This window comes from Cajanus cajan, chromosome 3 (assembly GCF_000230855.2).
Source record: "Cajanus cajan strain Asha chromosome 3, NIPB_CcT2T_4, whole genome shotgun sequence".
Taxonomy (NCBI): domain Eukaryota; kingdom Viridiplantae; phylum Streptophyta; class Magnoliopsida; order Fabales; family Fabaceae; genus Cajanus; species Cajanus cajan.
Window position 1 is genome coordinate 59,795,422 of NC_138519.1, and position 15,068 is coordinate 59,810,489.

Sequence of the window (15,068 nt, forward strand, 5' to 3'; positions counted from 1 at the left end):
ATAAAAGTATACAAAGAGCAACCAAGGTAGCAAAGTCGGCGACATAAGACATAGCAGCAGAGTGGAGAAAGAAAAGAAAAGAAAAAAAAAATGGCGACGGAGATGGAAGAACTCGTGAGCTTTCTATCTTCTCCATCGCCACAGGTTAAGTTAACTCTCTTCACTCTTTTTCATTTTCATCTTCACTTCACCTTTTTCTCTAATCCCCATTATGCCCCTTCTTCCTCCACACGCTTTTCTCGTTTCAGATCACAAAAGCCGCCGTCGACATAGTTCGCGGATTAACCGGTTCCGTCGAGGGCTTGCAGTCCCTCGCCGATTACCCAAACACGCTCTTACCGTCCTTGTCGCGCCTCTTAGCGTTACCCAAGGTGACACGCTCACGCGCACACTACCACTTTTCCTTCTTCTGCTTCTTGTGTTAGGTTTCTGCTGAAAAACGGCGCGTCGTTTCAGGAGGTTGGGGTTTCGGAGGCCGCGGCGGAGGCGCTGGTGAACCTGTCGCAGAACGCGAGTCTCGCGGAGGCGATGGTTCGTGCGGGACTGGTCGAAACGGCGATGGATGTTTTGTACAAGCCCCAGTGCGGGATTGGTCGCTTGCTTGTCATGCTTTTGGTCAACCTCACTCAACTCGATGCTGGTGCTGCTTCCTTGCTTCAGGTGTGTGTTTGTGTTTGTGTTTGTGTTTGTGTTTTTGTTTGTTTATCTATAGGAAAAAAATGTTTGTAGTGGAAAAATAATTAAAATATTGGATTTTTGTTTTTTTTTTTCTAAAGAAGTGTTGTTGTGATTATATATAGGCTGCAATTGGTTAGAGAAGGCGTGTTTGGAATTGAAGCATGCATGGTCCATATTTTGTTTTTGTGCCGTGTTTGGATAAGCTTCTTTGAAAATACTTTTAAGATAAATGCAGTGAGCTTCTCTCATAATAAGTTAAAAATGAACTTAGGTATTTAGGGGCTGTTTGGATAAAATTAACTTGTGAATTTAGGGTCTTTTTGGATACAATGTTAGAAGTACTTTTGGGGGTTTCTTTATTGAAAAATACTCTTTATTTCTTGTACAAAAGCTCTTTAATGAAGTGAGCTTCTCTTATAAGTTAGAATGAACTTTATGTATTTAGGATTTGTTTGAATACAAGGTTAGAAACACTTTTGGGAGTTTTTTTATTTTTGCTGAAAAATACTCTTTATTTTCGCTGAAAAATACTCTTTATTTTCGGTAGAAAAGCTCTCAAAAGTGGTTTTAATTTGTATCCAAATAGGCTTTTAAAATTTTATAAAAAGCTGTTTCATGTAATTTCTGTGAAGTCCAAATTCTGGAGTGCTTACGTTGATTTTGACATATGGGAGAAGTTCAATTTGTTTAGCTTTGTTGTAAGTGCTTGTGGAAAAATTTATCCAAACAGGATCTTAATACTGATATAGTGTTGTTAATTGGTGATTTTCTTGTGATTGTTAGACTGAAGATGAGAAGGTGCGTGGATTATATGTAATGAAGCTTGTGAGATCGTTTTGCAGAACCACTCATGAGAGTAATGGTGAGTCATTCTCAACTTTGGATGATTATACTTAATTTTGTAGAAGCATTTTGTATGTGTGTTTTCTGTGACTAGATGTGTTTTTATGCCTTGTGTATCTGTAGGTAATTAGTTTTACTCCGTTGGATCTCGTGACATGTTGTTGAGTTCTGAGCAGTTTTCTGTATCGGTTGAGGCACTTGTACCAGGGAATTTAGATTCAATGGTTTGAGAATAGTAAAACCAGGAAGCTTGACATTTTTATTTTGGGATTTTTTCTGCACCTTTCAGATGGATGTTGTGATTGATGATAATTCTCCACTAATTGTCATGTTGATTCAGTGAAAGTGTTTTTTACCAGATGATGCATTTGAGCATGTTGGTTCGATACTTGTTAACATCTCAAAGCAGCGGGAAGGGAGGGAGCTTCTCCTTGACCCAAAACGGGGTCTCTTAAAGCAGATAATCAGACAGTTTGATTCAAACAGTTTGTTGAGAAAGAAAGGGGTATGTGCAATAGCTGCACTCTAAACAATTTGTGTTTCCCAGCCTTGGGTAATGTTTGAATATTTTTATTTTTAATTCAATTGAGAAGTACTTTATATTCAATGAACTTTGATTTTTAAACTACTTTTGGAAGAAGTTATCAACGGATGATTTAGTTGCATTCTTGGAGTTATTTACTGATGGGATGATGCTAGGGGTGGCAAAATAATCTATTTATCCGTGATCCATCTAGTCCATCCATGTAAAATCCAATTCATCTAATTGTTAAAATAATAAAAAAGAAAGACTTGGATGGATTGGATGAATCATATAATTAAATGGAATGGACGTATAAAAATCCCTCCTTTTATTTACAAATCCAATGGACCATCTAGTTAAACATTCAATGGATCAAAATTAATCTAACATATTTTTTCTTATTTATTTTTTTCTTAATTTTTTTAAAAATTTACACTCATTTTTCACTAATAGGTTATAGGGGTTTTCACAAGTTGCTTTGGTTTGGTTTTAAGGAATAGAAACTTAACCAATAAAAATTGTTTGGTTCAGTTTAGTTTGGTTTCATTAAAAGAGGTGAGGATGCCAAGACTGAGTTGAACTTACACTAGCTTAGACTGAGGTGAACGTACCTTAGTCAAGGACCAATTGAAAATACTTTAGTTGACGTCAAGGTGAAGATACTATAGGCTGTAGCCTAGGTAGAGTTGAAGATTCATTGGCCAATGTTAGATAAAATCAAGAGAGGTAAAATGTAATAGTGAAGTTTTATTATCGTTGATGCTTACGAAGGAATACAAGGAGAGCTGAATATATAGGGAACCTTTTCTAAAAACAACAGTGAGAGAAAAGAGAGAAAACGGTTGTAAAAGCAACCAGCAGAGAGAGAAAAATTAGAGAGGTGGCAGGACAGCTGTCCACTAAAAAGATTCTGAAGATATCCTAAAGATATCACAGAATGCAAAAAGCAAAAAGCACAAACAAACAAATATTCCCTTTTGTTGTAACCCATATACACTAACAGCCCCCCTCAAACTCAAGGTGAAGTTTTGACACAAAAACTTTGCACTTTGAGTTTGTTCCTAAGAACTTCAAACCGAGCAGCAGACAAAGGCTTAGTAAGAAGATCAGCCCATTGATCAAGAGCTGGTATGTGATAAACTAGAAGTTGCTTGGATAGGACTTTGTCACGAACAAAGAACACATCAATCTCCATGTGCTTTGTTTTGCTGTGGAAAACAGGATTGTGAGCAATGGCCACCGCGCTTTGATTGTCACAGAGTAAAGTAGGTGTAGAAAAGGGAACCTTAAGTTCCTGCAAAAGGGCTTGAATCCAAGTTAATTCAGCAGAGGCTTGGGCTATACTGCGATATTCAGCTTCTGTGCTGGACCGAGCAATAACACGCTGTTTCCTGGACCACCAAGATATCAAATTGGGTCCAAAAAAGATAGCAGAACCAGAAGTGGACCTCCTGTCATCAATATCAGAGGCCCAATCAGCATCACAAAAGGCAGTGAGAGAGATGGGGCCGTTTACAGCAGCAGGTTGAATATGAAGACCATAAGAGAGTGTGCCTTTTAAATACTTGAGGATACGTTTGACAGCCACCCAGTGAGAGTCAAGAGGAGTAGCCATAAATTGACAAACTTTGTTAACAGCAAAACTGATTTCAGGTCTTGTAAGTGTAGCATACTGTAAGGCACCAACAACAGATCGAAAAAAAGTGGGATCATGAAAGAAGTCATTCCCAGACCTGGACAATTTGCAGTTAGAGAACATAGGAGAAGGAGCACCATGAGCTTCAGCCAAATTAGTTTTAAAAAGAAGGTCTCGAATGTACTTGCTTTGAGTCAGAACCAGAGACTTGTCAGGCAAGTGTTTAACCTCAATACCTAGAAAGTAATCCAAGCTTCCCAATTGCTTTAAAGAGAAAATTGAGTCAAGTTGGTTGGTGATTTGTTGAATGAGCAAAGAAGAGCTGCCAGTGATAATGATGTCGTCCACATAAACTAGAATAAAAATGGTATGAGTTTGATGTTGGTACTGAAACAGAGATGGATCACATTTGCTAGCTTGAAAGCCAAACCGAGTTAGAGTCAATTTTAATTTGTTAAACCATTGACGAGGAGCTTGTTTCAAGCCATAGAGGGCCTTGTTTAGCTTGCAAACCAGACTCTTATCCCCAGCTTCAAATCCAGGAGGCTGCACCATGTAAATAGTTTCTTCCAAAGTGCCATTCAGAAAAGCATTATTTACATCAAGCTGAAATAGATTCCAATTATTGGTGAGAGCAAGAGTAAGAATAATGCGAATAGTTATAGGTTTAATAACAGGGGAGAAAGTCTCATGAAAATCAAAACCATGCACTTGATGAAAACCCTTTGCAACTAGCCGAGCTTTGAGCTTATCTATAGAGCCATCAGCATTTTCCTTGACTCTGAAAACCCATTTACATCCAACTGCTTTGCGATCAGATGGCAGAGAAACTAAATCCCAAGTATGATTGAGCATTAAGGCATTGTACTCTTGTTGCATAGCAGAGAACCAGTTAGGATCAGCAAGAGCTTGCTTAACAGTTTTAGGTTCACTATGAGCTAAGAACAGGGATGGATGTATCCGAGGATTATGAAAGCCAGATTTAGACCTAGTTTGCATAGGATGGTTATTAATGGTTCTTGGTATACTGGCAGGGGCAGTGGAAGAGGTAGGAGAAGAGACATTTTGTGAGGAAGACTCAGGAGATGAAGGAGATACATTTTGGGAAGAAGACACGGAAGGAATGATTGATACACTTGAATCACCAATTTGAGAAGGCAAAGGAGGCTGCTGGGAGAGAACAGTTGAAGTGGTGCAAGGAGGAGACAAATCTGGATTGAGATTGAAATATTGACATGGAGAGACATTTTGTGTAAGGCTTGGCTGAAACAAATCTGTGTAAGGAAACCTATGTTCATTAAAGATGACATCCTTTGAAATGTAAATTCGGCCAGAAGAAGAGAGACATTTATACCCTTTGTGAGAGTTTGAGTATCCCAGAAAAACACACTCCTGGGATCTGAAATTAAGTTTATGACTGGCATATGGTCTTAAGAAAGGAAAACAAGCACAACCAAAGGTTCTTAAGAATTTGTAATCTGGTGATTTGTTGAATAAAGTAGTGAAAGGAACATTAAAGTTTAATGCAGCAGAAGGCAATCTATTGATAAGATAAACAGCAGTGGTAAAAGCAAAATCCCAAAATTTTAGAGGTAAGGAGGCATGATGAAGAAGGGTGAGACCAATTTCAACAATATGTCTATGTTTCCTTTCAACCACACCATTTTGATGATGTGTGTGGGGACAAATCACTCTATGTTGGATTCCATTTGTGGCAAGAAAGGAAGTAAAAGCTCGGTATTCCCCTCCCCAATCAGATTGAACACTTTTAATTTTGGTGTTGAATTGTAATTCAGCCATAGCCTTAAATTGTTGAAAAACAGATAGAGTTTCAGCCTTTGATTTTAAGGGATATATCCAGGTGTATTTAGAGAAAGCATCAATAAAGGCAACATAGTAAAGATAACCAGAAAAAGATGTAATGTGAGATGGTCCCCATAAATCAGTGAAAATTACATCCAAGGGGGCAGAATATATAGTTTGAGATGCAGAAGAAGGAAGTCTACGAGATTTTCCAACACAACAAGATGAACAAAATTCAGTAACATGTGTATTTGATGAGAGAAGGTTACATTGTGTAAGAACAAGCTTAAGAACATGAGAATTAGGATGACCAAGTCTAGTATGCCACATAGTGGAAGAACTAGATACATCAGAATTTTTATTGAAATTGAAACTATCTAAGACTGCAGAAGGTGAAACAGCAGACTGAGAGGGTATTTGAGCTGAAGAAGAGACCAATGCCGAGGGACCTTGGAGCTTTAGATGAGGAAAAGAATAAAGCCCATCAGCACCAACAACACCTTGAAGAAGAACCTCATTGGTGTCCTGAGATTTGACAAGACAATGATTAGCATGAAACTCAAAGAAAACACAATTGTCTTTAGCAAACTTACTGACACTCAACAGATTTTTGGTGATAAGAGGAACATGGAGAAGATTATTCAGGTGAAACTTAAATTGAGAGTTGATAGGAGAAATAAAAATGGAAGTACCAGAACCATTGATTTGCAAACCTTGACCATTTCCTATGAAAATTTGGTCTGGACCATCAAAATGCTCAAGTTGATGAATGTTCTGAGGCTCACCAGTAACATGAAATGAAGCACCAGAATCAGGAATCCATGAAGAGTTAGCACCTGGTTGAGAAGTATTAGCAACCATAGCACTTGGTGTGACATTAACACGAGCCTCCTGGCTGGGCTGTTTCGGATTAGGATTCACCCAAGTGTTGGAGCCTTTAAGATTTGAAGAAGAAGTGACCTGCACAGGCTGCAGTGTGGTAGGATCATACAGAACAAGGGATTCTGCAGGTTGATAATTAACATCAGCTCTATAGAAACAAACATTGGCAGTATGGCCATACTTGAAGCAAATCTGGCACTGGAAATTAGCAAAACGACCACCACGGCCTCTGCCCGAACCTCGACCACCACGACGCCCACTGTGACCACCACTAACACTGCCACGAGAATAACCCTGAGTGTAATTAATTGAAGGAGAAAAGGATTGCTTACGAAACCGGTTAGCTCTTGACTCATGAGCAAGAAGAAGAGCTTCCACTTCAGCAATAGGAGGAGTGACAAACTTGCTTTCAATAACAGAGACCACAGGTGCATACTCCTGAGGCAGACCTTCAAGAACAGCATCAACATATTCTTCAAGAGACACAGGACTCCCAACTCCAGCAAGTTCATCAGCAATAGTTTTAATTTGAGTCAGAAAATCACGCATAGACTGACCATCAAGAGTGGTGGAACGCAGGTCAGTGCGGAGCTGTCGAGCACGAGCTTTAGTTTGAGTATGAAAATACTCGTGAACCTTGTCCCACACTTGATAAGAGTGAACGGAGCCAATGACACGGGAAAGGATAGACTTCGAGAGCGTCGATTGCAGCCATGTGAGAAGCATTTGATCCTGGACCTCCCAGGTTTCATATGCTGGATTAACAATATCAGAATCACGATCAGCATCTGTCAGATACCGGGGTGGAATTTGCGGATTAACCACAAACCGTTGAAGTTTGTGGGATTTGATGACTGGTTCGATCTGCTGCCTCCAGTGAAGATAATTTGAATCATCAAGTTTTTCAGCTATGGAGTTGGAGAAAAATTGTGAAAAGGGAGAGGAATTATTTGAAGTTGCCATAGAAGAGATGAGGAAGAAAAATTAAGATCCGGGTACAGGATCAGAAGGCTCTTGATACCATGTTAGATAAAATCAAGAGAGGTAAAATGTAATAGTGAAGTTTTATTATCGTTGATGCTTACGAAGGAATACAAGGAGAGCTGAATATATAGGGAACCTTTTCTAAAAACAACAGTGAGAGAAAAGAGAGAAAACGGTTGTAAAAGCAACCAGCAGAGAGAGAAAAATTAGAGAGGTGGCAGGACAGCTGTCCACTAAAAAGATTCTGAAGATATCCTAAAGATATCACAGAATGCAAAAAGCAAAAAGCACAAACAAACAAATATTCCCTTTTGTTGTAACCCATATACACTAACAGCCAAGCTGAGCTGAAGATGTTCTGGCCGAGGCTGAGCTGAAGATGTTCTGGCCGAGGCTGAGCTGAAGATGTTCTGGCCGAGGGTGAGGTGAATATGCTCTTTCAAGGCTGAGAGTCAAAGATGCTCTGGTTAAGACAAGTTGAGGATGCTCTAGTTGAGGTTGACCTAAGACATTCTGGCTCAGGTCAAGCTGACGATGTTTTGGCTGAGGTTGTGCTGAAGATGTTCTGACCAAGGTCAAGCCAGAGATACTTTTGTTGAAGTTGGGCTGAAGATGTTTTGCTGATGCTGAGGTGAAGATGCTTTGGTCGAGGCCGAGATGAAGATGCTTCGGCTGGGGCTGAGGTGAAGATCATGTGAGCGAGGCTGAGTTGAAGATACTCTAATAGAGATCAAGTTAAAGATAATCTGATAGGGAATGAGTAGAAGATATTCTGATTGAGGCGGAGTTGAAAATATTTTTGTGAATAGTTGAGAAAAAAGCATTTTTAAAATTTAAAATAGTCATAATTTTTAAAATTTTAAAAATAATTTTATAGATGAATTGGATATCTATCCATAAAATATTGTTAATGGATGGATTGAATGAATTTTATTAAATGGGTCATAGATGAATTGTTTTTTTTAATGAGAATTTAATGGATATAAGTTAATTAATGAATTGTTTTTAATCCATCCATTATAATCCGAATCAAATTTTATCCGATACATCCATTTGCCACCCCTAGCTGATGCCTTGGGATGCATGCATTACAGGCACATGGACTGTGCCTGATGTTGCTTATGAACCTGGTATTAGTTATAAATAGAACCTTTTAGCCCTGAAACAGTATTCTTTAAACTGAGCATACGATGTGAAAACTAATCGTTGATATTGTTTGGTAATTGTTGAATTTTTGCCTGACAGATTTGTTTATGGTAATTATGGTGACAGTAACATTGATTTTTGTGGCTATTTTCAGTTGCTGTTTCTAATGGCTAAGCTAAGCCAACATGGGAAGGTCTTTATTTGTCATGTTTTATTGCTCGTAACTTTTCTCATCTGAAAATTGTTGCGTATTTGATTGCTTGCAGGTCTCTGGAACTATTCGCAACTGTTGTTTTGAAGCTGAGAATCAGCTGCAAAATTTGCTTTTGGTGTCAGAGTTTCTCTGGCCTGCATTACTTCTTCCTGTAGCTGGCAACAAGGTTATATGCTGTACCTTTTCTGATCTCAAAGCATGCTTCTGCATATTGATGAACAGATTTCCGCCAACCTCACCCAAATAATTTTTAACTACTCATCATAATGAGGCTAAACTAATTTCAATCGAGTAACAACTGTAGTTTAGCTGATGTCTATCATTACACCATTTCTTTAATTTGTTGTATCATTTATGTTTATACGAGTTTTTCCTTCTAATTTGTTTTGAGGTCAAAATTCTCATTATGAAAGGCAAACATAAGTTCAATTTATTAAAATTATTTTATTTATTTTATTGTACTTGGAACTTACATCAATCAAATCATATGATATCCTTTTAGCTTAAGAATATAATCTTGACTACTAAAGTTTGTATTGTGACAATTGCATTGATTAATTAATTTTTATGTAGATCTACAGTGAGCAAGATAGATCGAAAATGCCACTTGAACTTGGGACTGCACTCTCGATTGAACGTGAACCAGTTAATGATCCAGAAATTCGTACTCAGGCATTGGAAGCCATATACTTGATCATATTGCAGGTAAATTTGGAACTTTTGCTCCCTTCTCCTTCAGATGTTTTCTGACTAGATTTGGAGAGAGGTTTTGAAATCTAGCAAGTACATTATTGGCATTAAAAACAATGCAACTCTGTCTTTAGGAATGTTAGCAGAAAACTTACTTTTATCTTTTTGTCTTTTGTATATTAAGTGGTTTGTGAATCTATTAGCGCACTCAGAATTCTGTCAAATATACTTTATTTCATATGCAAGTGTACCATAAGAACTTATCTTTCTCTCCTAGTTTTGAGAATTCAAGAGAAGGTCACGGCGCGACGAGCCGTTTCTAATTAACGATAAGTGTCAAGTGGAAGTGCAGTGATGTATGCAGCTGAGGCATCCTAACAGACCGGTAGACTTGAAATCCTCCCTTAGGATGAGTGTTGGGGATGGTTACATTTATTTTATCCTTAGCAAGAGGATTTTAAATTGTGGTCTGGTCTGATTAAATTGCTACACCTGCAATTAGTTTATAATTATGTTCAAGGTTTTTTGAGATAGTTAGTAGGAATTTAAAAATTTCCATGTTACATTGGTATTGGTTTGAGTTTGGAATAGGAGAGCAAATATTTGATCTTGATCTTGATTAGTAAACATGCATTCTACAAGTTTTGACAAATTTAAATTTGTAAGTAATAATATGCATAACAGTTATTAATTTTCTTTAACTTTTATCAATCCTTGTTTCATCAATGATTAATGCAACTTGATTAAGATGCTTTTTATAAATTGTGTTAATATGTTATAATGCAATAGTTTATTGCCCAATTACTTCAAGATTACATCACTGAGTTCGAATCCATTGCCAATCGCATCTCTGGCTACCCAGCTAGTTTCTACCTTAGTTGCTTCATTTCTGGGTTGACACCACATCTCCGTCGGGAGGTTACAGCTCTACAACCCACCGACATGCCTCAGGCGGTGGCTTTTACCAAGCTTCATGACGATAAGTCCCGTATTGTCACACCTCCATTTTCCAGATTCTCCAAACCATCCCTGCCACTAACCGCATCCACCCCACCAAACCGCTTCCCCCCCTCCTTCCTACCCCCTCTACCAAAATACCCATCAAACGACTCACTGAGGCCGAAATGCAGGATCGTAGGGACAAGAACCTTTGTTACAACTGCGATGAAAGGTACACCAGGGGCCACCGTTGCAAATCACAATTTCTCTTACTCGTTGTCCCTGCGGCTGACGACATCTCTGATAGTCTTCCAGATCAGGAATCCCAACCCCCTGATGACCCTTCACTTGAAGCGGGTCTGATCAGTCTCCACTCTCTTTCGGGTCAATGGACTCTACAGACTTTTCGGATCACCGGGTCACTTAAAGGGTACAAGGTCCATATTATGGTGGATAGCGGGGCAACACACAATTTCATTCAATCCAAAGTGGCCCACTTCCTTAACCTTCCCCTCGAGCCCACTTCGAGTCCACTAAAGGTCATGGTAGGTAATGGAGACTTCCTACCGTGTACAACTTATTGTCCTCAAGCCCAAATTACTCTTGCATCTCTGAAATTTCCCATTGATCTATACCCCTTAGACCTCTTTGGTACAGATATTGTGTTAGGAGTGCAATGGCTTACACAAATAAGCCCATTTATTATGGACTACAATGGGCCCTTTATGTGGTTCATGTGGGAAGGCAACATGGTCGAACTAAAGGGAGAACATAGCTCCAGCCCCATCCCAATCACTGCCCACCAGTTACGACGCTTACATCATACAAACCGTGTTGAAGCTCTTTTCCAACTAATACTAGAGGCTTCTTCACCAACACTACCCTTACCCCCTCAAACTCAACAACCACAAACAAATTCCACCATTCCTTCCATTGCCCCCCATTCCAATCATTACTCACAAAATATTCCACCTTATTCACCACCCCTACATCCCTTCCACCCTCGCGAAGCACAGACCATTCCATTCCCCTACTGCCCAATACCCCTCCCATTTTAGTTCGACCATACCGCTATCCTCATTTCCAAAAACAGGAAATCGAGACACAGGTTGCAAAGATGCTTGAATCTGGGTTTATCACTCCCAGTACCAGTCCATTCTCATCTCCGGTGCTCTTAGTCAAAAAGAAGGACGACACATGGCGATTTTGCGTGGACTATCGTGCTCTAAACGCCGCCACTGTCAAGGACAAATTCCCCATCCCAACCGTTGATGAATTGTTGGACGAACTCGGTCATGCTTCATGGTTTTCCAAGCTTGATCTCTTCTCAGGATTTCATCAGATATTGATGGTGCCTTCGGATTCAACGAAAACAGCGTTCAGAACCCATAACGGCCATTTCGAGTTCAAGGTTATGCTTTTTGGGTTGTGTAATGCTCCATCCACATTCCAAGCTACCATGAACGACCTGTTCCGACCACATTTACGACGTTTCATCATTGTTTTTTTTTGATGACATACTCGTCTACAGTCCCACATTGGAGTCTCATCTCAGCCACCTGGAAACAGCTTTCCAACTTATGCTTGCAAACTGTTTTCACCTCAACGGCTCCAAATGTTCAATTGGCCAGCAATCCATTCATTATTTGGGTCACATTGTATCTCAGCAAGGAGTGCAACCTGACCCTTCTAAAATTCAAGCAGTGCTCGAATGGCCAACTCCAACCTCACTCAAATCCCTTCGAGGCTTCCTGGGGCTTACAGGTTTTTATAGACGCTTTGTGGCAGGTTATGCGTCTATCGCTTCTGCTTTAACTGATTTATTAAAGAAAGATAATTTTCATTGGTCTGATTCTGCTTCTGTTGCATTTACCTCTCTCAAAACTGCTCTAACCAAGGCTCCAGTTCTGGCTTTGCCTCGTTTTGATTGTGTATTCACAGTGTAGACAGATGCATCAGCAACGGGCATGGGAGCCGTGCTTTCACAAAATGGACACCCCATTGCTTTTTTCAGTAAACAGTTCTGCCCCAAATTACAACACTCCTCTGCTTATATCCGAGAATTATGCGCCATCACAAGTGCTGTGCAAAAGTGGAGGCAGTACCTGTTGGGTAATCACTTTATCATACTTACCGACCAACAATCCATAAGGGAGTTAACATCACAAACGGTTCTCACCCCTGCTCAACAGCCTTATCAGATCAAGCTTCTGGGCTTTGATTTTGACATTCATTACAGGCCAGGCAGAACTAACATTGTTGCTGATGCTCTTTCCAGGGTCGAATCACCACCAGCGACCCCTATTGACACTACATTATCACATTCGGCTCTCTTCATCTTATCCATTCCCCAAATGGATTTCATTGAGGATCTAAAGTCCTCCCTTGCTTCCAACAGTGACTTCCAAGACGTCAAGAACAAGTTTGCTAGCACCCCCTCCTCATTTCTGGACTATTCACTTCATCAGGATCTACTTCTCTTCAAAGGCAAGATTTGGCTTCCCCGTTCCTGTTCCATGATCCCTCTACTTTTGCAGGAATTTCACTCCACCCCACTAGCTGGCCACCCCGGTGTGAGTCGCACTTTGAGCAAGTTGCAGGCCAATTTTTATTGGGCTAACATGCGGAAGGATGTCCACACTTTTGTCTCTTAATGCACTACATGTCAGCAGACAAAGACACCAACTCGACGCCCTCCAGGGCTACTGCAACCTATCCCACCACCAGAGCGCTGCTGGGAAGATTTGTCACTGGATTTTATACTAGGACTTCCCCCATATCAGGGGCATACTACTATACTCGTGGTAGTGGATAGATTTTCCAAAGGGGCCCATTTTGGCATGCTGCCACGTTCTTTCTCTGCTCTGAAAGTTGCTGAACTTTTTATTAACATGGTGTGCAAACTTCATGGTTTTCCTCGCAGCTTAATTTCGGATCGGGATCCTATATTTTTGAGTCAATTCTGGCGCGAATTATTTCGTCTGAGCGGCATTAAGTTGCGTATGTCTACCGCCTATCATCCTCAAACGGATGGCCAAACAGAGGTGGCTAACAAAATCCTACAACAATACTTGAGGAGCTTTGTGCATCATCGTCCTTCCTTGTGGGGCAAGCTGCTGCCGTGGGCTGAATGGTGTTTCAACACCACTGTGAACAGCTCTACGGGCCTCACACCATTTGAAGCAATGTTTGGTCGCCCCCCACCTAACATTCCACAGAATTTGATAGGGGACTCACCTAATGTTGCAGCCCATTCCGAGGTTACTACTAGGGATGCGATTCTGCGTAAGTTGCACTCTAATCTCCACAAGGCACAAGAGGCCATGAAGAGATGGGCAGATACTCGTCGCCGCGATCTTCATTTTGATATTGGTGACTTGGTTTATGTTCGCCTCCGCCCTCGTTGCCAAGCCTCAGTCACTGGTACCTTGGTAAGCTGCAGAAGAGGTACTTTGGTCCTTTCAAAGTCTTGGAGAAGGTTGGCAATGTTGCCTACAAGCTTGACCTGCCACCAACTGCACGCATTAATAATGTCTTCCACATCAGTCTACTTCGCCCTCATTTGGGTCCTCCACCATCACCTCAGCCCCTTAGCTTACCTCCGGACATAGAGGACAACCAACCCATACTGGAACCTGTAGCCATTTTGAACTGGAAGCTTTCGAATGATCCTGATGACCCTCAACAACTTGTCTTGATTCAGTGGCAGGGGTTTCCCCTAGAAGAGACCAGTTGGGAGCCGTGGGCTCAAATTAAAGCTCAATTCCACCTTGAGGACAAGGTGACTCTCGAACCAGGAGGAGGTGTTAGGCCCATTTCCCAGTATGACCCACCAGACCCATTAAGTGTGCAGGAGGAAGTTATTACTTATGGAAGACCCCAAAGGATCCGTAACAAACCACCTCACCTAGACGATTACGTGACTGAATGAATTAGTGGCTGCATATTATTCAATGGGCAATTCGGTTATTGTATGCAGGACAGGGTTAACAAACTTTTATTCCTTTTTTCTTTTGTCGCATTGTACGTAAGGTGCATATATAGCACCATGAATTAAGCACAAAGGGTAATGAGAATTTTTACGTAACTGTCACATCTTTCTTTCTGATATCCCTTTTTCTGATTTTCTTCTCTTTCTTTCTGAAAACCTCCTTTCAGATATATCGTTACTCGATGCATCAGATTTATGCTATGAGCTTTCTTTGTTTTGCAGGAGGCAGGTCGAAGAGCCTTTTGGTCTGTAAATGGACCTAGAATAGTACAAATAGGTTATGAAGATGAGGAAGATCCAAAGGTGTTGGAAGCATATGAGCAACTGGGGTCCTTGGTAAACATGTCTTATCAGAGTTGTCTTGACCCTTCTCCCATCTTTCTCTTTTAAATGTATAGCTAATTATTGACTCTATGTTTTGATCAGTTGATTCACAGCAGCAATGCCGAGGAACCATCCACTGAGACCACAAAGTAGTTATCTTGTGTTGCCATCAATTGACCCTGCCTTGTCTCCATTAAAACTCTAATGGTTATGTAGCTCATTCCAAGTCAAAATGTTCCATTTTGAGTTTAGAATCACCATTTTTAGATATATGTAAATTATGCGGCTCGGAATTGTTGGTCAAAATTATTTATACACACGGCAGAATGAGTGAAAGATGCACCCTTGTGTATTTGGAATTTTGAATTCTCTAAAACTGCAGGTACTATAGTCTATAAATCCCGTTTTTGATGTA

The 15,068-nt window shown here is 40.3% G+C and overlaps 1 protein-coding gene across 2 annotated transcripts; it reads left to right on the forward strand.

The window, feature by feature from the left end:
- LOC109816250 (ARM repeat superfamily protein) lies at nucleotides 1–15,068 on the forward strand. 2 transcript variants are annotated; one of them, XM_020381178.3, is made up of 10 exons: nucleotides 1–144; nucleotides 249–371; nucleotides 457–660; nucleotides 1,462–1,540; nucleotides 1,881–2,026; nucleotides 8,650–8,688; nucleotides 8,762–8,875; nucleotides 9,283–9,414; nucleotides 14,552–14,665; nucleotides 14,756–15,068. In XM_020381178.3, the coding sequence occupies exons 1-10, from the start codon at nucleotides 91–93 to the stop codon at nucleotides 14,804–14,806; spliced, it is 1,056 nt and encodes a 351-aa protein (XP_020236767.1). In that variant the 5' UTR covers nucleotides 1–90; the 3' UTR covers nucleotides 14,807–15,068. The 2 variants fall into 2 exon arrangements, with proteins under 2 accessions (XP_020236767.1, XP_020236768.1); XM_020381179.3 differs by lacking the exon at nucleotides 8,650–8,688 and having other exon boundaries at nucleotides 2–144.

Excerpts from the sequence above, each read along its gene's own strand:
- LOC109816250 (XM_020381178.3), top strand. The coding sequence starts at position 91 with ATGGCGACGGAGATGGAAGAACTCGTGAGCTTTCTATCTTCTCCATCG. Across the intron at positions 2,027-8,649 it reads GTTTGTTGAGAAAGAAAGGG|TTGCTGTTTCTAATGGCTAA; the intron begins GTATGTGCAATA and ends GGCTATTTTCAG. Across the intron at positions 8,689-8,761 it reads AGCTAAGCCAACATGGGAAG|GTCTCTGGAACTATTCGCAA; the intron begins GTCTTTATTTGT and ends GATTGCTTGCAG.